At 42.5% G+C, this 27,389-nt stretch overlaps 3 protein-coding genes across 3 annotated transcripts in view; 2 read left to right on the forward strand and 1 right to left on the reverse strand.

Moving 5' to 3' along the window:
* The window catches only part of fam83b (family with sequence similarity 83 member B), a 360,421-nt gene that overhangs the window by 19,082 nt on the left and 313,950 nt on the right, over positions 1-27,389 (forward strand). The window lies entirely within an intron of this gene.
* On the reverse strand, positions 784-26,241 carry LOC306930706 (uncharacterized protein; the record flags this gene model as incomplete). Its single annotated transcript, XM_079511800.1, has 11 exons — positions 784-1,566; positions 1,662-1,707; positions 1,833-1,988; positions 2,103-2,248; positions 2,984-3,161; positions 3,270-3,369; positions 3,880-4,046; positions 5,142-5,333; positions 5,887-5,975; positions 6,157-6,276; positions 24,843-26,241. The coding sequence occupies 11 exons, from the start codon at positions 26,239-26,241 to the stop codon at positions 1,316-1,318; spliced, it is 2,844 nt and encodes a 947-aa protein (XP_079367926.1). The 3' UTR covers positions 784-1,315.
* On the forward strand, positions 11,700-13,622 carry LOC306931627 (phosphatidylserine lipase ABHD16A-like; the record flags this gene model as incomplete). The annotated part of the gene is made up of 1 exon (XM_079513110.1): positions 11,700-13,622. One exon carries the CDS (start codon positions 11,700-11,702, stop codon positions 13,332-13,334), a length of 1,635 nt encoding a protein of 544 aa, XP_079369236.1. The 3' UTR covers positions 13,335-13,622.

A 27,389-nucleotide genomic window follows, 5' to 3' on the forward strand; every position in this document is an offset into this window, starting at 1 on the left:
AAATTGAGATGTATGCCCTGTGAGAGCAAGCAATTGTCCTATTTTCAAATAAATTTTATTTTTATCTAATTTATTTAGGAGCCATTATGGTGGGTATATCCATCTGTTGTAAATGTTGTACACTGAATGCTAACAATGCACCTCATTGTTCATGAGTGATTAGCAGGGCCAGATCCATGGGCCTCTGGGGCTGAGACTGCAGTGAGTTTAAATATTTCAAATATGAAGAGGGGCCAGCAGTGAGTTTAAATATTTCAAATATGCCACGAGTTAGGCTATTTAGGCCTTGCATCAAGGCGACTTCCAACACGTTTTTGCAGTGTTAGTTAGTTAATGTTATTTTATGATGTTGTACTGCTAATTAGACTCTTATCCAAAGGCATTGAGTAGTAGACTATTCAGTTCACTCAGATTCCCAGCCCAGTCCTTGCTATATGCTGGAGCTGCTGCCCTCATGTGGTGGACTTGTACTACTACTACAGTTGCCATAAATGTTGATATTCACATTAACAATTAAAAATGTAGGCTATATTAAAATTAAAACAATTCAGTACCATTACTTGTAAGTGTTCAGGTTTCGTTCCAATATTGACATTCAGTGTCTTCTTCCCAGCTGGTCATTGTGGTACCGATGTCCTCAGGTCCTCAAGTGCTGTAGCTAAAGTCTGCTTTAGTTCTTATCATCTGCAGATATCAGCCAACTGGCTTTTGTTAGCCGAGACACAAAATACCGTAGCTCTGCCTGAGCTTACTAAAGTAGTATTTGTCAATGGGTTTTAAATAATCTAGTGAAAATAATTGGCCAATAGATCTTTAAAGGTGTGTATAGAATTTAAAAGGCCTTTTTAACGGTATACTGCCCCTATAAAAGGCATACAATTTTGAATGTTAATGTTTGGTGTACTGCGATGTTTGTCATGCAGGAGTATCATCAAGCACTATATATGAAATCATTCAATTTATTAAAGTTTTGTTTATTGTAAATGAAAATGAAGAAAACAAAGCTCACTCGGTCTGAGGTGTAGACAAGGTGCTGGAGCTTACAAAACACTAGTTAACTGCCATTTTAATGCAGATTTAGGTTTGAGACCTTATTTATGGTATATATTTCAATTGTAGTAGCAGAGGTAACATCTCTATAAAACAGTATCTCTAACAATATTATACATTTTCCTCAGAGCAAACAGACGATGTCTTCACAGTCGAATGAATGCCGAAACCGACATGAACAAATGTTCCTTTTTGAAACAGACTTGTTGGTACACATATACAGTACAGTATACACAATATTAATATTCTGGTTAATTTACTACTCTCACTTCCTTTTGCTTGCTCGTGCTTTAACATTTTCAGTGCCCCTGGACTTTGTCTTGGTTTTACTGTCTGACTCCAGAGAAGCAAGCTTTTTCTTGAGCTTTGCGTCCCCAGCTGGTCTCCTCTGGTCTCTGCTGGATCTCGGCCGACTCCCCTGCTGGCCTCTTGAGCTTCCCACCATGGAACCAGTTTCCTCCTTGTTCTGCTCACTGACCAAGGCGTCCTCTGGGTTCCACACTAGTACGTTGAACCCTGGCGTTGGAAGATTACACAGCTTTAGCATGATAACATCTCAACTTTTGGTCAGTTGGCAGATTCAAGTCTTAACTATAGTTTGGGAGACTCACCCATTCCAGATCCTAGTACATCCCCCAGTGGGCTGAATTTGTTGACCTAAAGGTGACCAGGTTTTAATAACGTTTAAATCTCTTTATTAAAGGATCATTAAATCCTAGAGCGGTTAAAATGTTCAAGAGTGCCCGTTTTAAGCCTGCATTCCGTGTGCAGATTGTACTTACAGATATGATTCCGGGAGCGTTTGGATCTCGCAGCTGACATGCAAGCTCTCCGGTGTTGGAGTCAAAGATGTCAATGGTCCTGAGTTCACCTGGACAGACATTGTCATCAGGATACCGCCCAGCCACTATGAGGTCATACATGGGATGCCACGTAGCCTGCGGTCAAAAACACAATGTACAACATGGTACTTTTGAGTCATAGTCCTGTACAATACATTTCTTTACAAGCAGCACAACAGAAGGAGACGTGTTTGCGGGGAGACGGCCAACCTTAATGGGCGTGATGTGCTGAAAGTGCCTGTGGGGATGCTGGATGATGTGTTGTGGTTTGGACCAATCAGTGGAGGAGTAGATTCGGATCTGGTCATACTGGTCTGTGGTGAGCAGCTTGGTGCAGTCCAGAGGATTGAAGTATGCTGTGGGGAGAAGCCAACAGAAATCATTGTAATTAAGGTATAATGTTATATTAATTAAAGACGAAAACTGATGAATGTGGTTCAAAAGCACATTTTAAAAAAAAATCATCTAGGGCAGGGTTTCTCACAGTGGGTGCCACAGAACACTTATTTGGAATTGATCAATATCCCTTGTTTAATCCGCTATACTTAGTAAAACAAACTTCAGTTGCACTGTACTTGGTAAATTCTTTTTCGATCTACACCAAATCGCTTTGCCGATCTACAAACACGTGAGTTTGTAGATCTGCTATGTTTTCTGAACGTTACCCCCAGAATAGAGATGCTGGGTTTCAAGTCATTAAAACTTAAATGTTAACCAAGTATAAAGTTATTTTCAATCTGTCCTAATGGAAATTCTCTCAAGTTTCCTTCGTGACAACTGTATCCTAGGGTGAAAAGTTTTACGTACCGTGATGTGATATAAATGTAGGGTGCTATAAAGTAAATGTAACTGTAATTAAGGAGTGCCATGGATGAAAACGTTATTTACAGGGGTGACCTGAGCCAAAAATGTTTGAGAACTACAGAGAGAATATTATCTGTAATTCATAAATTCCTCTTCACTTTGGTTTTGATGCGTAACTAAATCTACTATTTCATGGAAATTTGCTAAACCGTTGCTGAAGAAAACCGCACTAAAATGATGATGTTTTTTCAGCCCTTCGTGACGTGTTTTCCAAAAGAGAGTGACACCTGAGTTGACAGCTTTGTCATGAGGCATGTCATGGAGGAAGCTGCTCTTGTCTTTAATGTTCCTCAGATCCCACAGCTTGACTGTGTGATCAACAGAGGCTGTTGCCAACAGCCAGTCATAGCGGGAGTTGAACTCAGCATGGGTCACTTTAGATTTGTGCAACTTATCGTTGAAGATCTGCATTAGAAGAAAAACAAAAGCTATATAAAGACTTTACAGTCTTATGGCATTAAAGAATACTGTATACTGTAAGAGCATGCAGTGATTCATTCAGTGAATCAGTACCTTTTGACCATCCATACTGACTAGTAGGAGGTTCCCCACATTGTCTCCTGTGACTAGCATCTGTCTGCTCACAGAAACATCTAAACAGCAGTACCAGTAACTGGACACAAAACAAACAAAAGGACAGGTGACTATTGTTGATGATTACGCATACTGTCTGCAGCCGAAAATGTACACACAGTACAAGACTACACTAATTAATGCAAGAATATTATCACCATTTATTTTTGGTAAACAATTCATCTGGGTCGAATTATGAATCTGGCATGAATACAACTACACTTGAGGGACTACTTTCTATGTTTATCCTATAGAGGGTATGCACATGACATCATCAAACCAGGAAGTTATGCAGGAATGCCTACTGAGTGGCTAAAATCTACTTTCTAGCCTTGACAGCCCATGCATCCAAACGTCACGAAAAGTCATATCTAATTGCATTAAACGACATTAAACAATGTTAAACTCACTTTGCCTGTGACTTTGCCACTCGATTTGCCATTCACTTTATACATGCGCATACCCTCTATAGTGTATACACAATATCGTACACCTAAAACGCACACATTGTTTTGTTCAATTTCCTCCATGACTGTCCCTGCATTCTCACCAAACATTATGGTGATCATGGCCACAGTCTGTGGCTCTGGACACAACGGTGGATGTATGACCCTCAAAGCTCTGCAAGGTCAATGTGCCATCACCGGAAGCCACGTAGACTTTGGATAGGTCCGTCGGACAAAACTTCATCCCTCCAGTAAAGTCTCCAGCCCCTTTCTGTGCACAAAGACAAATGCAGGCCTATCACAGGGAGCACTACACCAATAGTAATTCAGGATTAGATCCAGACTGATATTCTGACCAATAGATAAGCCATTATCTTTTTTTTTACATTGGTACTATCTGCAATTATCCTTATTTTTATCCACTTTCTTTTTTTTTATGTTATTTTTTTGTGGCTTTCGCCTTTATTTTATATGGAGGGACAGACAGTAGGCTGACATGCCATCTCCATTTTGGGCATGTCATGTCATGTTTTTTAATTTAATTTTTAATTATCTGAGTTTTCTATGTTTGTATATCTTTAATGACAGCACAATCATACATGTATCGTGTTGTCAATACTTTGTAAACTTGACCTTTCACTTGACCTTTTTTCCCTCTAGTCTACATCACATGTCTTTGCCATAAATAGCCAATCTACAACCTCGCACCGCAAGGCGATATGAGCTTGTAGATCGGCTATACTTTGTTACATTTCTCCTCAGAATAGGGAATGGTTAATGTAAAAACAAATCACACCCGTGTGAACTTAAGTGAGGGGCGCTCTTATCATCGTACTTCATCATACATCATCTCATCAGAATTTGTATCCTCACCTTTGTCTTGTGTTAAATGTTTGTGTTTGCACAAACACTCAAAATTGTCCATTCATTGTCAATAGCATTGGGGTGCATACTTAGTTTAGACTAGTCATTGGTTAGACATAAGGTTGGTGAGTGGTGCGTTAAGACGACCGGATTAAGGTTGGTGAGGGGTGTGTTAAGGGTTGGGAGAGGGTTAAGGTTAGGTTTAGGTGTGCTGCCCCGTGGGAGGTTAGGGATAGGGTGAGGGTTTGAGATAGGTTGTAGGACTAATGACTGGTCTAACCAATGACTAAAAGCTGGACATAGGAGGGGCTATCGCCCCTCAAAAATATATCCTGTATCAAACATTTGGCAGCCCTGGGGTCCTTCAACCGGTGGTCTGGGACCCTATAAGTCTTATAGGGTCCCAGACCACCGGTTGAAGAACCCTGCCTGCTCTATACAAATCAGGTAAAACTATGCATGATCTTGTTTTCAGCAAAAGTCAAAAGATGACCATTCTCACCCCTTGAATAAAAGTTCTCCTATTAAGATTGTCAAAGTCCCAGAGCATTATGTCCCCACCCTTGGACCCAACAGCCATTGTAGTGGGATGCGTGGGGTGCCATTCTAGACAGGTGACTCTGCGATCAAATGGGCTGGCAGTGCGGTGTAACTTGTAAGAGCTTAAGGAACGAAGAAAGGGCTCCTGAAGACACTGGAATAACAGAAAATAAACATGAAGATGACATGAAGGGGGGCTGTGTATATATATTATATAATATATAAATATGTAAAGTAAGTTATTTGAACATGCACGGTACATCAGACTTAAATGTGTCCTTCAAACTTCTTGTTTACGCCCCAAAATGACTGTAGCCTACAGGTTTTGTAGCAATATGTACTATAGCAATAGAACTATTAGACGTATTGTCAAATGTTTAAGAATGTCTAATCATACATACTTTACTTAAAAACATTTTCCAATACGCCTATATATATTTTTTAACATTGTTACTGTACAGTGTAGTGTCCGAGCTGTAGGGCATAGTAGAGGCTATGTAGGCTCATGCATTGATTGTTCATGCCCTGAACCTACATCAGTACATTGGACTGTAGCTAGAGACTGCTTATAAGGATATAGATTCTCAGATATATATATTTTTTTTTACAAAAAATTCAATTCAATTGCCGGTTAATCGATCGATAAGGTTATCAAAACGTATCAATTAATTAATTAATTAGTATTGATAATTCCCATCCCTGCTTACCCGTCTCAATTGTGAATGGAGACATTGCCCCAGCGTGCTCTTGTAAATGTAGTGCAGGATGTTTCCATGGCCACTTCTCGTCAGAATACCTGGAGATTTGACGTAGGCTATTTGAGAAAATGCCCTCAAAGACAAAGTTAGCCATGGTTCACATCATGATTTCAGACTGGGCTAAAACAAAGTAGGCTACGCCTAGAGATTTCGATTAAAACTGCGCGCTTGCCTAAATTAGAGTGGTATGCAAAGTGGAATTATTGGCACCATGCAAACCTGCTTTTATCGTTTCCCCGTCTATCCTTTCTCGTAGCTTTTTGGAGATAGTTAGCACTTTATCTCCCGTCACTTTTCCCTTTGCAGGAGTTGGATCTGACTGCGTTTTTGTTTTCATCTCTTCCTGGGGGAAAAAAATAATGGTTTTAAATAAAGTGGGATAGTAAATTGATAAACGATTTCTCAAATAATTGTAAATTGCTTACCTGTATATGACTCGATATTTCACAAAGCAATGCAAAAAATGTTGTATTCGCTAAGAAAATCTCTGAGCAACCACACACGTGGTACTGTTTTATAACTTGTGTGTGTTGTTCCAGCTAACTGACAGTAGGTGTCAGTGTAAACACACTTTCATGACGGAAGCCCTAAAACGCCAAAATAAATAATAATACTAAATAACTCCAGAGTAGCCTACAGATCTATTTAAACGGGTGTACTGTAAATGTTATAACCTGAGGCTATAATTAAGTTGTGATGATGATTATTATATTGTTACTTGCTGTCAGTAGGCCTATTTAGTTTTTGTGTGTTATATAAAAAATAAGAAAAATGTAGTGTTGCCTACAGCACAATGAATTTGGGGCAAAACTGGTTTTATTTCACGCTTAAGTTTCGGTCATATAGATAGATAGAGGACTTCATTAGCCTATTCCCATTGACTGGTATTAACTCTATTGTCGCCTCCAACGGTCTTCACCTGTTTCATTTGAATGTGAACAGCCTTGGTCCCAAACTGGCTGAAATCATTGTTTCAAAACGGTAAGGAAAACATCCTGTGTTTCTCTGAAACTAAACTTGATGAGTCTACAAAGGACCCAGAGATTGAAATAGAAAATTACTCAGTCATTAGAAATAACAGAAACAAACACGGTGGTGGTGTGTGCATGTATATTTACCAAGATACTGAATACATTACTCGTACTGACTTGCAGCATAATGAAATTGAAACTGTGTGGGTTGAATTAATTTTCAAAAATGCTAAATCAATGCTAAAATAGTTGGCACAGTCTATAGACCGCCTGACCAGCATGGGTTCTATGATATTCTTGAGGGGTGCTTAGCTGGGGAGGAATGTGTAGAGAAAATCCTGATTGGCGACTACAATAAGCATCGTAATCAATATAATATCAATATAATGCATCGTAAGGAAGCACCTGTGTTAAGTCATTCAGTCGGTTTTGTGATCTGCATAGTGTCAGTCAGCTAATTACCCAACCCACGAGAGTGTGTGATTCTACTCAAACTGTCATTGATCTCATTCTGACCTCGGACAAATCCAGAATCTCCAAGAAAGGGGTTATTGTATGATTTTCTGTATCCGCAAAAAAAAACAACTAAAGTCACAAAACAGTCATATCTAGGGACCTCAAAACCTACTCTAGCGAGGCCTTTAACCTTAAACTGAAGAATCTGGATTTGTCCGATGAGCTCAGGAGCTCACTAGTCGAAGAAGCATGGCTTGGCTTCAAAACCAAATTTACAGCAGTACTAAACAACATGGCTCCTTTGAGAACCATCAGGGTCCAAACCCGCTCGGAGCCATGAATTCGGACATACTGACTGCAATGAAAGCCAGAGTCAAAAAATGCTCTGAACTTCTTAAATGCAAGTCCAAGCTAGCCAAGCGCTTCGACAGTGATCTCCAAACCCAACTGGGCATCCTGAAAACACAACAAAACATGAACGAGGCACTGCGGAGCGCAAAATTATCCGAAGTTTACAATAGCTACTCCCAGAGTCCCATTGATGATCATCCGATTACCATATAACCTACAATTATTATGCATATGCCATGTTAGTTATGCCTACAGTTTATAAATCATGCTGAGATAAACATGTGTTTTAATTTTAAAGTATTTATATTTAAACAAGATGAAGAAAGTCTCCACTCGGATCCCCACACATGACAGCCCTCCATGTTTACGCACGACAGACAGACAGAATATTATGTACACTGCAGTGTTTTGTATGTGTTTCCTTAAGCAATAGATTAATGTGCTCGTCCTCATATTTCGATGAGGGCTTCGGTCTCCTTATTTGACCACGTCACATGGTAACCTAACGGGACATCTTTGTACTGCGTGAAATTAATATGATTCGAGTGAGCCTTCACACCTGCCAAACGAAGCGCACTTTCGGACAATGTGCAGCAGGATTCGTTTTAATCGCAGTAAAGCTTTCTGGTGTGAAGGTCACCTAACTGTCTATAGCCTAACTAAAGTTCTCAAATAATTGGAGTGGAGTAAAAGTAGCGTATAATATTTGCCTCTGAGATGTAGTGGAGTAGAAGTTAAAGTATTGGAAATTGTAAATGGGCCTACTCAAGTAAAGTACAAATACTTCATAGTTACCCACCACTTCTGACCACGGTTCGCCAACTTGGAAAGGTCATCAATCCTATTAAGGCTGATGACCTTTCTTCCAAGTGTTTTATGTTTGCTGTGGCTCTGCAAGAGGATAACTTCTGTGTGTGTGTGTGTGTGTGTGTGTGTGTGTGTGTGTGTGTGTGTGTGTGTGTGTACACGTGTGTTTGTACTTGCTACATAGTGAGGACCGGAGAGAGTTTTTAAACAACAGCGTGAGGACATTTTGCTGGTCCTCACTTTATTTTCACTGAAATTGGCTCCTAAGACTATATAGATGCCTCACTTTTGGTCCAAAATGAGTTTAGTACCTGGTTTAGACACACACATTTGCTCGCTGACTCCCCCTACAGCGTGTCCCCCATACTGCACCCAAAAGATCCCAAAACTGCTAAGCATATTATGTGGAGCTATGTTGTGCCAGGATGCATAACGAGAAATGGAATGAACAGTTTTGTACTAGATATTTACAATTCCTAATGGCTTTTGTAAAACTAGGCCATTCGACTGATAGAATTGTAAAACTAGGCCGTTCGACTGATAGAATTGTAAAACTAGGCCGTTCGAGTGATAGAATTATAAAACTAGGCCGTTCGACTGATATAATTGTAAAACGTGGCCGTTCCACTGATAGAATTGTAAAACGTGGCCGTTCCACTGATATAATTGTAAAATACGGCCGTTCCACTGAATAATTGTAAAACGCAGCCATTCGATTGATAGAATTGTAAAACGCAGCCGTTCGACTGATAGAATTGTAAAATATGGCCGTTCCGCTGATGTAATTGTAAAACGCGACCTTTCCACTGATAGAATTGTAAAACACGGCCGTTCGATTGCTAGAATTGTAAAACGCAGCTGTTCGATTGATAGAATTGTAAAACTAGGCCGTTCCACTGATAGAATTGTAAAACGCAGCCGTTCGATTGATAGAATTGTAAAACTAGGCTGTTCGACTGATAGAATTGTAAAACGTGGCCGTTCCACTGATAGAATTGTAAAATATGACTGTTCGACTGATAGAATTGTAAAATATGGCCGTTCGATTGATATAATTGTAAAACGCGGCCGTTTGACTGATAGAATTGTAAAACGCAGCCGTTCGATTGATAGAATTGTAAAACGTGGCCGTTCGACTGATAGAATTGTAAAACGCAGCCATTCGATTGATAGAATTGTAAAACTATTCTGTTCGACTGATAGAATTGTAAAACTAGGCCGTTCGACTGATAGAATTGTAAAACGCGACCGTTCGACTGATAGAATTGTAAAACGCAGCCATTCGATTGACAGAATTGTAAAACGCAGCCGTTCAATTGACAGAATTGTAAAACTAGGCCGTTCAACTGATAGAATTGTAAAACGCGGCCGTTTGACTGATAGAATTGTAAAACGCGACCGTTCGACTGATAGAATTGTAAAACGCAGCCGTTCAATTCATAGAATTGTAAAACGTATCCGTTCGATTGATAGAATTGTAAAACTATTCTGTTCGACTGATAGAATTGTAAAACTATTCTGTTCGACTGATAGAATTGTAAAACTAGGCCGTTCGACTGATAGAATTGTAAAACGCGACCGTTCCACTGATATAATTGTAAAACGCAGCCATTCGATTGACAGAATTGTAAAACGCAGCCGTTCAATTGACAGAATTGTAAAACTAGGCCGTTCAACTGATAGAATTGTAAAACGCGGCCGTTCGACTGATATAATTATAAAATGCAGCCGTTCCACTGATAGAATTGTAAAACATGGCCGTTTGACTGATAGAATTGTAAAACGCAGCCGTTCGACTGATGGAATTGTAAAATGTAAGTGTTCAATATTGTTGCAATATTAAAATGGTTATCTATTCCAAGTATGTGCACTTGGAATATAATGTAATCAAATATGATTTTGTAGCCAAAACTGAAAAAATAATAATTGTGCAGTATTTGTTCACCTTCAGGAATAAATGGAAGCATCAACGTTTAGGAAAAAAAAACATAATTTTTTGCCTCAATGAATCCAAATTAATCTAACCCTCTACAATTAATATTACAGTGAAAACCTGCCAGTCAATAAAAACACAAAGTGTCAAAAAATAAGTTTCTAACCAGAGTGAGGACCAGCCAGTGGTCCTCTCTCAGCTGGTTAGAACCTTTTTTTTCCTCAAATATGGTGTTTCAGCTAATTTCGCCTTTATTTTATATTTTGTATAGAGGGACAGACAGTAGGCTGACAGGAAATGGGGAGAGAGATGGGGGGGTGACATGAAATGAAGGCCGTCGGGATCGGGAGTCGAACCCGCGGAACACTGCCAGACTCGGACTACCAGCCAAGGTGCCTGGACCGCTGAGCCACAGCCCAGGCCGTGTTTCAGCTAATCTAAGGCAGTGGGGTAAGGGTGCCTGCTAGTGTCTAGAATTACTATTACTATGTTCTTACATGTATGTGAAGTACAATTGCTGGTCCTCAGTTTGTGGGGTTTCTTACTCGGACCTCACTCGGCCCCAGGTAAGGGTGTGTGTATGTGTGTGCGCGTGTGTGTGTGTGTGTGTGTGTGTGTGTGTGTGTGTGTGTGTGTGTGTGTGTGTGTGTGTGTGTGTGTGTGTGTGTGTGTGTTCGCGCGCACACAATGTGCATGCATGTGTTTGGAGTTAATCTCCTTTTTTCACATTATGTTTTTTAAATTTAATAACCGTACAGTTTATAATGGAAGTTATGTTAGTGGGACTCTGATCGGGCTGAAATCTTGACCAAATTTGGAGTCATACATCATAGATATGTATGTCATCGACGACTGACGTCATAGACTACTGATGGCACAGTCTGGCCACATTCATATTTAGGATTGAGGCAGATTATAAAAACACCTTCTAAATACTGACCTAAGTTATTTTTTGTTCTTTTTTCAAACATTACATAGCAACAAGAACCCCAAAATGGTTTCCCGTCTTGAAGGATAAAAACACCAAAGGGGTTCCCGTTCTATGGGTTAGAACGGAACCCTATTTGGTGTTTTTATCCTTCAAGACGGGAACTGTTACCATGTGGATATCCGGAGATTAACATAATTTCATATTTTCCTTCAGAATTGCATGTCACGTGCAGTGACGTAACTGTGACATCCACTACAAATTGGTCTATTTCTACAGAAACCCTCAAGCGCGGAATCGTTCAACTTGCGAATGAATGGCCAGCAGAATGTTTCTGCGTTGTCTTTTTGGGCCTCATTTGCAGCGGATTCATCGTTCACCAGAACAATCTAGACCCAAAGGCAGGACAGGGAGCATAGGATGGAACTACCAACCCAAGAGTCTGGAAAAACACACTGACCGCGTTATTGGTTTGGTTTCTTCAGTGTGGTCTCTTTGCTGCTACAGTTCTCCTGTCCTCCTCTGCTATCTCTACAGGGAAGGTTACATCTGCAGCAATAAGTTAATACCAGTCAGTCAGTATGGGGGGACAATGCTTGTATGTCTGCTTGGAATGGCCTGTCTCAGAGGCTTGGGGAGATTGAATAACCCAGAGTATCTTCAGTTTATCTCTATTCTGGAGGAAACGAGGAATAGTAGTACGCCTAGAAACAAGAAAACACTGAGATGCTATGATTTTGACTTCCTCCACTGGCCTGCTGACTTCAGCTGGACAGAAGTCAGCAATCAGAGGTTGTCCAAGGCAGGCGTCTCACTGGTGAAACCAGAGCCCAGAATGAGACAAACAGCAGATACCGTTCTCACGCCTGTCTGCACGCTGCTGTACAACATCATTGGTTTTCTCATTGCCCACTCATTGGGGCGGAGGATGATGTACCCAGGATCTTTAAGCTTATTGCAAAAAGCCATGAAACATAAACTTCAGCAAGGCCGGGCTCGACTCATAGAAGAGTTTGACGGCCAAAGGAACAAACTTCTCACCTGCGATGGAAATGAGATTGACACCATGTTTGTGGATCAGAGGAGAGACGGAGGAAAAGGCGGACAGACTCTGGTAATCTGCTGTGAAGGGAATACAGGCTTCTATGAGATTGGCTGCATGAACACTCCATTGGAAGGTGGCTACTCCGTGCTGGGCTGGAACCACCCAGGTTTTGGAGGCAGTACAGGAGTTCCGTTTCCCCAGAGTGAGGCCAATGCAATGGACATAGTGGTCCAGTTTGCGGTACACAAACTGGGATTCCAACTCAGTGATATCATAGTGTACGCCTGGTCTATAGGAGGCTTCACAGCCACCTGGGCAGGGATGTCCTACCCAGAGATCCGCTCCCTAGTTTTGGACGCCTCCTTCGACGATGTGCTCCCTATTGCTCTCAGAGTCATACCTGCCAGCTTCTTGAGGCCGTTGGTGCAGCAAATGGTCAGGCAGTATATGAACCTCAACAATGCTGAGCAGCTTTGCAAGTACCAGGGACCAGTGCTGCTGATCAGGAGAACCAAAGATGAGATGATCACAACCAATGGTCCAGAGGACATCATGTCCAACAGAGGGAACGACCTCCTACTTAAACTGCTCCAGTTCAGGTATCCCAACGTGATGACGGATGAAGGAATAAGAGTAGTCCGACAGTGGCTAGAGGCCTCCAACCACATGGCAGAAGCGTATGTCTATAGTAGCTATAATGTGGATGACGACTGGTGTGTGTCTGTTTTGCAGTCCTACCAGATGGGTGGAGATGTCTTCTACCCATGGAGCATTGGTGAGGATATGCCATTAGAGGGAAGGCAACAGTTGGCTCTTTTCTTGGCACGGAAGTTCATGAGGAACATTGAGACGACGCACTGCACTCCTCTCCCTTTCTCCGAGTTCCACGCCCCATGGAGGCTGTGAGATAGATATCTGTGTTACACATCAGCATTCTGAAGCCCGATATTCCGACACATCGCCATCCCGACTCGCCGCATTACTAACCCTGTCCTTAACCCTAACCCTAACCTAACTGCACGTGGAAGACACATAGCTGGAATGGCGGTGCATCAGAATGCAACTCTGTCCCCCTACGGAAGCGGATGTAGAGGTTGTGTGGGTAGTGTGCATTCCCATTTCCCGGGCAAGGCGTGATCTATTATTGTGATGTTTGGCAAATGTTAAGATGTCCAAGATGTGTTGTTGCCATGCTGTCGTAGCCTGGCTAATAAGCCAGACCGAATCAGCCGCTGGCAAAAAGAAAATTGCACACGACAGTGTGATTTGAGTCTGGCTTATTAGCCAGGCTAATGCTGTCGTACTGTACCGGCCTACTCTGTCAGAAAGTGTGCATGTATTGAAACAATATTGAAACTATCTCTTGTCCTTACTAAACCAGTAAACCAAGGAATAGTAATTATCTTTATAACAAGGAGTGTCACAATATTTTAAGTCATATCACAAAATATTGGTGATATTAAAACATATTTTTCGTTGAGACAAAAGACTATTGTAAATGTATTTATTTTTGTTGGTGAAAGTAATAGGCTTACATGTTATGACATTGCTGTAAACACAGTAGGCTAATATTGTGTATTATCATCAGTCAATCATCAATCATCAGAGTAAAGTCCAGAAAGAGGAAATTATAGTACTGATCAATACATATCTAGATTGCCCCTTATGGATTTACAAGCAACCCTCTCTGGTAAAGGTGCCTTACAAATAAAGTTTATTAAATGTATTATTAACTCAGATTCCACCACAGCAAACTGAAGATGATGGGCAATGTTGATAATAAAAATAATAATAATAATAATAAAAAAAACACCTTACATTTTGTATTCATGAGCCCAATAATAATAATAATAAATAAATACAATTACGAAATAAATAAACTAAGATAAACAATTGCAATCCATGGAGCAGCACACCACTTCTAACAATACCACTTCGGGCCACATACGATGGTCCAGTCCGGAGTGAATTTATCCTCTGCATGAATGGAATAAATGGATCCCATATTTTCCCTCATTCATTGGAGGAGCATTTCTATACTGTCTATAAATAAATAAATAAATAAATACACAGATCTGTGTATCTGTGTCATAGAGTAAGTCCATGTCCCTTTAATGCCCATATATGCAGAAGTTGATGTGTCATCAATATAAGCCATAGACTTGCTTCCAAGTATAGGCCAGTCAATCTAAGCTAAAAAAATCACACCTGTGTGAACTGAGTGGTGTAAGGTATTATATAGCCTGATCAGCTCTGACGTAATGAAATCACACCCGGGTGAACTGGGTGACCGTAGCAACCATGCTCATTTTTTGCGCACTAACAAAGCCAGTTGTAGGAGTGGTTTACACCACTCAATAACAAAGCCAGTTGTAGGAGTGGTTTACACCACTCAAAAAAGGGGCTTGACGCAAAATAAATTGCAATAGTAATCATTCAAGGTTTTCTATGGTCCTTAGGGTCATCCAAATAACATATTAAAAATCACAACCGTGTGAAGTGAGGGGCGCTCTTATCATCTTACCAGATTAGGTGATGTAATGATGATTTAAAACAAACTGTGTCAAAACAAACATTACATTCTCTTTATTGTTAATGGCTGGGTTTCCCAAAGACATTTTGTGTTGCACGTAGCTTGAACACACCCCTCTAGGCCGCAAACAGAAGCCTGTGTGCGGCCTAATTGGCTGCATGGCAGCCAATCAGACACTGTCTTTTTTTGGGGAAACACTGGGAAACACAGGATAGTGTTTTTTAAAAACACTATCCTGGTGTTTTTAAAAACACCATACTATTATTAGTATTATTATTATTATTATTATTTTTTTAAAACACCAGGATAGTGTTTTTATAAAACACTATCCTGGTACACGTTACATGCTACTTAAAGCATAATTAAAATTAGACATGTTTGCCTTATATAGGATGTTAATGGTACCCAACTTTCAACCCCTGAATTTACCATGATCCAAAATTTATATAAATCACAATTTTTAATGTTATTCGGATGACCCTAAGGATCATAAAAAACCTTGAATGATTACTATTGCAATTTCTTTTGGGACAAATCGTAGATTGACTGGCCTAGTAGGCTACTCTCTGATAACGGTGTAATGTAATACCTGCTGACAATGGTTATTGCACTGGTACAATTAAAATTTCAGAAACTATTGTTATCTGGAGAGTTTAATACTTCCTTGAGCAGCTCACTGCCATAGCTCAAGTTGAGCTATGGCAGTGTGGACAAGACATTTGAGACTGATGGCCCATACATTTGCAAGGTTAGCCACTGGATTCATGTGACTCACTCACAGACCCTTTCTAGATGGCTTGGCCCATAGGAGCTTCATTACCTTCATATAAAGGGTAAATATAAATATAAATCAAGGAGTAGTGCACTCAAGAAAACATTGCATGGAGTATAGACGCCTTAACAGACAACGTCACACTGATAAGCAACAGCATGCGCGCGCAGAACGGCAGCAGAAGAACAGAAGAACCTCTCATAAGATGCAATGGAAAAGTCAAAGTTTCAGATGCTGTTTTTATCCCAGTGTGGGGGAAGAATGATTAGGATTTTTATTGTGATCTCTCGCCCTTGAAATATATAATCCATTGGTTTCTGTTGTTTGAACAATAATAGCAATTCAAATCAGTTGTCCTCAAAAGGGTCTGGGCACACTTGAGCCGACAGGCGCGGCCAAAGGAAGCTGACTCCCGGGTATTTTCCCGGGTTTTTAGACAGGTGGTGGATGGAAAAGAAGCTCCACCCACGCGGCAGGTCGCCGTGTCGGCCAGATTCCCGGAAAAACTTGACCCAGCAGCAACCTGCCGCGTGGGTGGAGCTTCTTTTCCATCCACCAGCTGTCTAAAAACCTGGAAAAGACGTCAGCTTCCTTTGGCCGCGCCTGTCGGCTCAAGTGTGCCCATGCTGAAACCACACCTCCAGTCGCTGTCATAAGAACGGGAGGTGCGCTCATGATAACGGCAGCAGAGCCTGGTTGTCCATGGCTGCACGTGCACCTGCAGCCGATCAAGTATAATCTATGCTTCGTCCCGCGATGGTGTCGTGCACGCAGACCTCTACGCTCACAAGTCACATCCGCGATGCGATGTGAGCTTGTATATCAGCTGTTCTCTTTACGTAATACTGTTGCACTTTGAAGTATAAATGTCTCCTAGGGTGCATCTCACGGTACCGAGACGACTCGCCCCTTTTCCAACTCGCCCTCGCGAAAAGTGAAGACGGCTCGCCACAGAATTTCGAAACGTGAAGACGGCTCGCCAAAGAATTTCGAAAAGTGATGACGGCTCGCCCCGAGCCGTGGAGAGCCCGCCCCCATAGTGTGGACGGCTCGCCCCACAGCGTGGATCTCTCGCCCCAACGCACGGATATCTCGCCCCGTGTTTATTTCATGTTTATTTTACCTTATTTATCATATTAGAACATTGTTTGTCAAAGGAGAACATTTAGAACCAGTTAGAACCCGTTCGTTTGTTGTTGGTCAATGCATGGATAATGAATGGCTTACTCCCCTCCATTGTTCTGGAAATTCCATTCCGAAATTATATGCACTCATGTTTACATAAGTACAGTACTTGAAATTATATGCACTCATGTTTACATAATGTTATCCAGTAACATTCGTTTTTGCATGTCATGGTATGGAGTTGCTTATTTCATTGTTTAGCTGGGGACCTGGAGCCTGTGAAATCTTTCACAGACTTACAGTGCCACCAACAGGTGGATTTTTGAAAATAACTCAAATCATGAAGGCAATTTACGTGGAATCTTTCACAGACTTTCATACTAGTCTACTACTACTAGCCATATGCACTCATGTTTATGTTGCATGTCATGGTAGGCCTACCTGCAATTTTGTTGTTGTACTAATATACATAATAATAATATAGGCCTACCTGCAATTTTTCTACCTGCTATTTTTCAGCAGGTGGCACTAAAGTTGTTGTTGCTTCCCACTTACATAAAATTGCCTGCCTGTTATTGTATGCTGTGTGTGTGTCAAGTTCTTGTTGCTTCCCACTTACATAAAATTGCCTGCCAGACACCTTTGATGATGGGCCATTCTGTAGAACAGAATTCCATGAATTAAGTCAATGAATCAATGATGGTCTGGAATGTAGCCTATACAGAATGCAAATGCTCCAACCTCAATACAGATCCATATAGTCCTATAGATTACAGGAATTTAAAACCCGACTATGATGGCCTGCCAGACACCTTTGATGATGGGTCATTATGTAGAACAGAATCCCAGAATTCCATGCCAGACACCTTTGATGATGGGCCATTCTGTAGAATTCTGTAGAACATTCCTGAACCACTGTGGAGTCTCCTTGTGGAGTGGAGGGGAAGTTGATATTTTAGTTTGTGACAACAGGAATGTAAAGCCTTAGACTACATAGCTACATAGTTATGCTTAATGTAGTCATGTGTATGACTAATTGTAAATTAAGTAACCCAGATGTTTATTTATAAATATCAATATAAATCAATACAAATATAAATCAATGCAGCATAAATATCAGGTTATTTCAATGTATTTCAAGGATTTACTATAGCCCATGCTAGCATTTACAAACAAGTTATTACAAGTTCAATCAATTAATGTAACTATTGAGTACATGACTACATAGCTACATAGTTATGGTTAATGTAGTCATGTGTATGACTAATTGTAAATTAAGTAACCCAGATGTTTATAAATATCAATATAAATCAATACAAATATAAATCAATGCAGCATAAATATCAGGTTATTTCAATGTATTTCAAGGATTTGCTATAGCCCATAGCATTTACAAACAACAAGTTATTACAAGTTCAATCAATTAATGTAACTATTGAGAGCGTAAGAATCTGGAGGAATCTGGAAGAATCTGGTCTCAGTCCTAAATGGGTTAAAACACTTAAGTTGACACTTTTTATTTTCTATTTCAATGTATTTTTTAGATTTACTATATCCCATAGCTGGCCCCTTTTAGACTTATAGCATAATGTACAGATAGTAGCCTACAATACATTTCAATGTATTTCAATGTATTTCAATGTATTTCAATGTATTTCAATGTATTTGTAATAGCCTACTCACAGTATTAAGGTGAAAAGTTGTTTACAAGTTGAAATGTATTTCAAAGCTTAGTGTCTGCCTTTGTTTTGAGTGGAGGAGGTGGAGGGTGGAAGTGGAGGGGCTCGTTAGCTAACGAGGGGCTCGTTAGCACGCCCGACTCATATAGGCCTACTGTTATCATGTCTCACCTGCACCTGAATGACAGTCGTTGAGGTAAAAAAAGGGTGGAGCTTAGATTTTCTTTAAAAGGGAAGGTCACAGAGCACAATGATACAGTACTACTGACTGAAGATGCCAAGACAAGTCAGACTTCCACAACGCTTTGCCGGAGGAGACTTCATCCTCCAAAGAGCTCCAATGAGACGAACCAGCACCGCTGAACCAGCAGTAGTTGCTCCAAAGAGACGGCGCCTGCAGCCTGCAGTTGTAGAAGCAGCTTTGATTGAAGCCATTGAACCGCTACCAGCTGACACAGCTGTGGAAGCAGCAGAACCAGCAGTAGTTGCTACCGCTCCAGTTGAACCAGCAGTAGTTGCTCCAGTTTTGATTGAAGCTGTGATTGAACCAGCACTAGCTGACGCAGCTGTGGTCGAAGACATTGGACCTTTGCGGTACTCAACGATAGAAGGCGGCACACAGCGTGGTGGAAGCCTGTTAGTTGATAATTATGGCTACAGCTACGTCATCAGGAGGCTGTGCGGGGCAGAGACATCATGGCGTTGTAGTGTACGGGGAAAAAGTAAGACTTGTCTACACACCCGGAGCACATGACCACAATCATGATGGACAGCTTGGATTTGATACTAAGGTGAAGATCTACAAAAAGACCATCCAAGTCTCTCAGGACAATGTGCTCACGTCAGCTGAAGTCATAGCAGAGGCAGTAGTGAGAGAGCACATGCCTGAACAGCCTCCCTGCGTTGTCAGCCTGAGCAATCTGACCAGAGCTGCCAATAGACACAGGCAGAAACTGAGGCCTGCAGAGCCAGAGGAGTACAACTTTGTGTTGGAAGTAGTCGATCCCAGATAATCCCCCCAATCACAAACAACACAGGAATATGCAAGAGCGCAGCACAATCAAACAGCTGTCAGTGAGACATAACAGCTACATGTAAAAAATCTCTCTCTCTCTTTGTTGGGGCGACTTCTCCGGACTTTTGGGCGAATTCTCCGGACTTTCGGGGGCGAATTCTCCGCGCGTTGGGGCGACCGCTCTTCCCGTTGGGGCGACCGCTCTTCCCGTTGAGGTGACCGATCTTCGCCGCTTTGGGCGAGTTGGAAAAGGGGCGAGCCGTCTCGTATTCCATCTCACTTGCCAACACACAAGAGAGATTGAATGGACTGAAACCAGCGCTCCCCAAAACAACAGGTTTGGAGATCTGTTGGGAATTGATTACATGAAACAGTGAGCCGTGTGCCCAGTCCCAATGTTTGTAAACAAATAATTGGTCCATATACTGCAGTGACATCACGTAACCGTGATGTAACCGTGACATACACTCCAAATTGGTCTACTTCTAGAGAAAGCAAGCAAATGCAGGAAAGATTGCATGGAGTAGTATGCGGAGAGGGTCAAAATGCTCCAGAAACTTTTAAACAAAGCAGTTGGTCCGAAATATATTTCCATTCTAAGGACCTGGACACCAAATATGATTGGCTGGGGCACTATGGGCGGAGTGGCACTGATCCATTTTACAGACTGGAGGCTCATTCTGAACTATGTGCCCTACATTAATGGGAAGTTCAAGGACAATGAGTAAAGTCTCATAAGAACCTGAATTTGAGGGTGAGAGATTACTCAATAAAGGCTGACATAATGCCCTGGCACACCAATCTGTCAGTGAAAGTTATTTTTTTTGTAGATTAGGGGTAAAGGATGACACTTACAGGCTGTGTATGTTTCAGGGACGCCTGCTTCAGAAGAACAATGCCTAATTTATGCACCATTGCACAACGACGAAAACGACGTTTCTATGCCAGCTGCTCCGGAGACCCCAGCCAACCTGTTGAGCTCAAAACAGATCAAACAACCAAAACATGGCTGTGACCCCTGGACTGGCCCTTTAAAGGCTTGAATCAGCAGCACAGATGCTCAGTGTAAATTCCATCAATTCCTCATGTGACACCTGCAACACAGCACTGGGCCCCTGGGAGATGTTGTACATCACTATGTGGACTGGAGGACTTTCCATGGGCAGGGAGGGAGGAAGTGAGGGCCTGGCTGTGCTGTTGGGTATCCGAAGAACTCGCCAGTTTTCCCACTCGCCGCGGTTTAGTGCATTTTAGTTTTACTTCACCTTCATTTAAATTGCATTGAATTGAGATAGAGAGGATATTTGTTTAGAGTTGACACTAGATGAAGTAGGAATGCTAAAGTTTAAACACCAAAATACAGAAACAATGTAAACAATATCCTGAATTTGTAGGCCTACTATCATTGGTATTCACATGCTCAACTTTTTATCATCATACAGCTGACCATTTAATTGCACAAAATAATTGTATCACTTTGGAAATGAACTATAACATCTGTGGGTTTGACATACTACACTGATGAAGACAGCATGTTAGCCCAACGATGAAGACATTGATGAAGAATCTTCGCTATGGTGAGTTGGTAAACTGGCGAGTTCTCCGGTATCCTGCTGTCCCCTTCTCTCCTGCACAGTGGTGGTGGTGGTGGTGGAGGTTGTGGGCAGCATGAACTGGGCACTGCAGCTGGTGGGGGTGCCTGGTAGACTGGCCACGTTGACAGATTGTTTCAAATCATCATTAGTGCCCCACAGGCTCTGACACTTGGAAGGTGAGGTCCCTCTTCTCCTCGAAGCCCATGGCAGCCGCTCACATCCATGGGCACATGGATGTTGTGGACTGGAGTGATTGTGGGGAGTCCAGTGGTGAGTTGAGGCACAATTGAATCAGGGCTTTGCCTGCCTCACCAGTGAGCATGGGCTTATTTGTTGAAAATTCGTAGACGTAGGTTATTTAGACATACTCACATCTTCGGGCCGCCACAGGGCCCTCACGCCTCACGCAAAATGATGAAAAAATGATTTTCATATTTTTTTCATAATTTTTTCATACTTTTTTCATCATTTTTTCAGCTAGCTAGCATACGATGTAGTATTCATATTGTTTGAATGCTACAGAATATACATCAACACTCTTTCGTGGTCTTGGCCTAGACAGTGCAGTCTGGCCTACACTACACACTGTTATTTTATTTTTCATTATTTTCATAGATTGTTTTTTTGAGTGGTGTAAACCACTCCTACAACTGGCTTTGTTAGTTTACATGTCTGTCTGTCTGTGCTCAAAAAATGAGCACGGTTGCTACGGTCACCCAGTTCACCCGGGTGTGATTTCATTACGTCAGACATTACGTCAGACCACAGCTGATCAGGCTATATAAGACCTTACACCACTCAGTTCACACGGGTGTGATTATTTTTTTAATAGACCCCACAAACTTCCCTAGTCTTGTGTAGCCAGACTTTCACAGATCTCCACGCGCTGATACATTTCATGTCATTCTAATTCTGTGTGAGCTAGAGAGGTGGGTGATAAAAAAAAGCAACTGGACTGCACAACGTGAAGGATATTTCCTATCATGGACGGAGGTATTTAGTCAGTTTGGTTATGGTGTGTCCTAAAAGAAACATGGCCATCCAATAATGTATATCCAGACAATTGGTGGGCAGCGATTGAGCCCTCATGGTTCCTTGAGGTGGTTCCTATTTGCACACTTCTAGAGTTATGGGGGTCCTTATGGGGGGAAATTAAAAGGTTTGAGAACTACTGCTCTACACTTGAAACCCACCAGGCAGGCAAGCATAAGCGCATGGACACTGATTTTCTGCCGCTCCATGTTAATGAATGCAGCCGTTCTCACTGGCTGTGCATGGATGGTCCACTCGCACACGTGAAGATTTATTTTCTGCTCCGGATGGGGGAAAAAAGGTTTTTCCCACGTGCATTCTCATTGAAATACATTGACCATATGTCCTGCTGTGGTCAGGTTTGGCGAGAACAGTGGCACACAAACTTCCGTTCACAATAAAGAGCGTGAGCAACACCCTTTTTAGTGGGTTCCCTATGCTATGCACTGCTATATCAACATTTTGGGTTGTGGGTCCGTTTTTATGGCTCACAAAGAAACCCCTTTTTTTTAAAGGACTGAGGCCGAATATTGCTATATACTGTAGCTAGCCTGTCCTGAATGGGTTGAAATATTCTTTCTTGTCTGGCCTACACGAAGGCATGGGGAGAGAGTATGTTTTGCACTCCGTCCGTGTGTCCGTCCTTCCGTCCGTCCGTTACCAGCTAATCTCCGGCACCGTTGGCCCAATCCATGCCAAACTGTGCACATACACTCCCTGGATGCCAACGATGAATCTCTGCCCCAAATATTCCTCAACGGCCTGTTATAGCGCCACCATGAGGCCGATTTAGGCAAAACACATTTCTGTAGATAACTCGTACACATTTTATCCATACATCACACAATTCGGTATACACTATCTCCATAGATCATGTGATCAACACGGATCTGCACAATTTCCCATCTTCCATGCTGATTGGCTAAGATTGGCTTCCAAAGCTCACATGATTGGTCCGTTTCGAACAAAATGCCACAAATCCAATTTCCATGAAATTATACACACACATTTCCACTAGGCCGAGGACGACATGCCACAATTTCTTACCCAAATCAGCCTCACGGTGGCGCTATAACAGGCCAATTCCTGTTTTTACCTATAATTGCATCGATCTGTATACAACTTATGTATGCGCACTCCCTAGAGGCCATGGAAAAACATTTTCCCTGCATCCCTCCACATCTGCCGGTTATAACGCCACCATGAGACCGATTTCTGCAAAACATTGTTTATGTTAGTCGCACAGATTTCATCCAAATCTCACGCAATTTGACGCAATTGCGTGTGATCTCTGTCATGTGATCAAGACGAGCCTGTTGGATTTCTCAGATTCTACACTGATTAGCTAAGATTGCCTTCCAAAGTTTCCAGGAGTAGCCTGGAGTGTCCTGCTCATCCAGAATTCTATCCTCAAGATGCTATGAGTGATCTGGCTCTGCATTTCCTCAACAAAATGAAGAAAATTGTTGCAAGAAACAAACAAACAAATAAACATATTTATATTACTCCTAAACATTTTGCCAAACATCACACACACTCCTATCCTCCCGGTGGAGACCTGTGCCCAGAAGGGCACTTTTTCTAGTTTGTAATTTTTTTTGTCCCTTATTTTCGTACGGATTACGCAATTTTTTTGCAGTTTTGGCAGTGCTATGCTGTCGTTTTCCACGAAATTCGGCAATATGGTAGAGGGTTGTGAGAATCGCTCAAGAACTGAAGCTCACAGTAATTCGTCAAATGACCTCTGACCTTTAGATCTCCCAATGAGTCAATTATATGATTTACTCAATCCACTTTTGACGACATCAAAAAAGCGACGTCCAAGAATTTCGTAGTCTGGTTAACCACTCCACCATGGGTTGGAAGTGGGAAAGCCCATGCAGGTCCAACATGGTCTACATATGAGCTAACTGGGCATGGGTTGGAAGTGGGCAAGCCCATGTAGGTCCACCATGGTCTACATGTGGGCTAACTGACATGGGTTGGAAGTGGGCAACCAATTAGAAGACAGGCATTGCGTATAGCTTTTTCCTTTATTACTTTTTTTTATTGCTGCTATATTTTTGTTTATTTTCATAGATTTGTGCCATTCCCTATGAAGGGAATGGCACTCTTCCATGTCTCTTAGTAGTCTGTGGCTTATACAACACTCTCGTCATCTATCCAAGACAATATTCTCTTGTCCTCTGTCCCCGGGGACAGAGATGGCAGAGACTTCATGTCTGTGTCCGGAGACATGTTCTCCAAATGATGAGGACCCCAAACAGGAGTCTTCAGAAGGTCCCAACGCTCCTTGAATGTGCCTTTGGCATGGTATAGCTTGTAGAGCAGGACAACAGGTACACACAGCATTGAGGACAGAGAAATACACCAGCCAATCAATGTGGCCCACCACGGATACACGTATGTGTTGTAGGTCAACGGCTCATAATTAATACAGCTAAACAAGAAGACACCCACACAGACACAGGGGCTAAAGATGGACCAGCACAACTTGATCCACCATGTCAAGCGCGGTTTGTAGCCCATCATATTAGCAACATCAACCATGAAGCGATCAGCTCCATAAACCCAGGCCACCACCACACATTGCCAAAATGCTTGCCATAGTAGAGTGATTCCACTGACAGCATAGTAGTCAAATAGCTGCAACACATACATACCCCCCTGTGTTATCATGGAGAGGCCCATGAGGAAGCATATGAAACTGTATAATGCCACGGCAATCTCCCGTTGGTAGCGATGTTCGAATCTCTTAGGAAGCAGATCCAGCAGCCCCGTGATGACCCCTTCAACCAATACAAACTGACTGTCCACTCCCAGCAACAGCAGCATGAAGAAGAACAGCGCAGCCCAGACAGGTGCTCCCGGCATCATAGACACAGCTTTAGGGTACGCTATGAACGCCAGCCCCGGACCTGCCGTGGTCACCTCCGAGATGGCCACTCCCTGTTCAGCAGCCATATATCCAAGTATGGCGAAAACGACAAATCCGGCCATGAAACTGGTTCCGCTGTTTATCAGAGACAGAATGTAGGAATCTCTGAAGCAGTCATAGTTGTATCTGTTGTAGCTTCCCAGAGCAGGCAGGGCTCCCATTCCGATGGAATAGGAGAAGAAGATCTGAGTCACTGCGTCGATCCACATCTGCCCCTCGCCTAGTTTAGACCAATCAGGTTTGAGGTAGTACACAATGCCATTGTAAGCTCCAGGAAGTGTGAGTGCTCTGACCAGTAAGATGACGAGTAGCACATAGGGGGAGGTGGCTGTGAAGTATGCAACCTTGCCAGCAGACTTAACCCCTTTCCACACACAGAAGTACACCATGACCCAAACAGCCACCAGACACAACATCATCTCCCAGTTCAGCACACCGGGGTGCTCCAAACCAGCAGATAGGTTCAACACCTTGTTCTCCCAGAACTCGACAACGGATGATCGTGAGTGCTGAGCGAGGTCCTCACAAGTCGTCATGTTGGGAGGGAAGGTGACGTCCCCTAGAGTTCCGTCCAGACACTTGGCAAGGCTAAAGTTCTTCATGCACATTGGCGTGTTCCATTCATTGCCACAGGTGGCCCAGGGAAGGTCAGACCAGGTGAAGATGGAGGCCATGGACATGGCTATGTAGTACAATGACCAAGCCATGATAATGATGTAGTAGGTGGTTAGGAAAAACACAATGATCATGGGTGCAAAACCTACACCTTGAAACAGAGGAGCAATGCCCCAGGCCTTGGTGCTTCCTGCTTTCATAAACTGACCCACAGCTATCTCCATGAAGAAGAGCGGAATCCCGGCCAAGACCATGACAAGCAGGTATGGGATCAAAAACACTCCTCCACCGTTCTTGTAGCACAGGTACGGGAAACGCCACACGTTGCCCAGGCCCACTGCGAAACCCAAGCAGGACATGATGAAGTCCATCTGTCTGGTCCATGTCTCCCTTTGTGGCGGGGTGCCGTCGGGGGGGTCTTCACCTTTCGGGGGGTCTTCTCCGATGGGGATTAGGTGTTCCCTCTCATTTGCCACCGGAACCTCCTCCAAACCACCCTCTTTCTTCATTCTGTTGTTATTCACTGAATTAACTCTTCTCGGACTACTAATAGAATTAAAAGGATTGCTTTCTACCTGTAGATATACCTGCTAACCACTGATTCAGTAAAGAGAATCCATCTTCCGTCTTAAATAACAGCGTGAGGAGTCAGGACATGACTTCACTGGAATCTGTGATGTCACTCTCTTCAGGCCACAGCCACTTTCCAACGCATGAAAAAGTACATGAACCAGAGGCGTATCTACAATAAGGCGAGGACAGGCAGCCGCCAAAATCCATGTACACTGAGGACAAAAACAAGACCTGAGAACTGTTAGTGGACAGCGGATTGGCCATTGCACGTATAGAGCGCGACCCTCAATCACCCATTCGAATGCAAGCATGCCTTTCAGCCTTTGTATCCTACTGTCTGGCAGGTATATCTCTCTAAAACCTTTAGTGCTACTGATTGTGGGAACGACAATTAACACATCTTGCCTGCCCAAAATGAAATTCCTGGAAACGCCACTGACATGAACCCGTGGACTTGCGCCCTCTACCGATCTTGATGTCAGACTTATGTAGAGACGGCGCAACTGACGATATGCACACTGCTGCCATCTTGCCAGCAAGGTGCTAAGGTGCAACTTCCCATTGACACATTCATCCAAACAGAGAAGTCCTTTCTGATGGTATTAAACAACGTCAAACTCACCAACATTGCAGCTGTACGAGTACGAAAAGCTTGAATTATCCTCTTACTATCTGCAAAGTGTTTGTTTCATAAAAATCCACCGTAGACATGTTATGAGCTACTTCCTGTCAAGAAATTCCTTGCAGATGATTATTATTTTTCTAAGTATCAGAGTTTGGAAGCACTCCTTATCTGTAAAGCAACCTCCTGCTGCCTCCTGCATTATGTGCAAATTCAAAACAGGTTGTACGCATGGGCTGTTCAGTGTTGAGTGATGGTCAACGAGCACTTCCAAACTCCAGCACTTGGAAAGAAATCACAGTGAACTGAGTGGTGCAACTCCCCTCTCCCCCTGCCTCTCTCTCTCTCTCTCTCTCTCTCTCTCTCTCTCTCGCGCTCTCATTAGCAGGCAACAGTGCAGCACTATCTCTCTCTGTTTCTGGCACAACAGTGCCACTTTTCCCCCTACTGGTACTCTAAACA

The sequence above is a fragment of the Electrona antarctica genome (assembly GCF_951216825.1).
Source record: "Electrona antarctica genome assembly, chromosome: 10".
Taxonomy (NCBI): domain Eukaryota; kingdom Metazoa; phylum Chordata; class Actinopteri; order Myctophiformes; family Myctophidae; genus Electrona; species Electrona antarctica.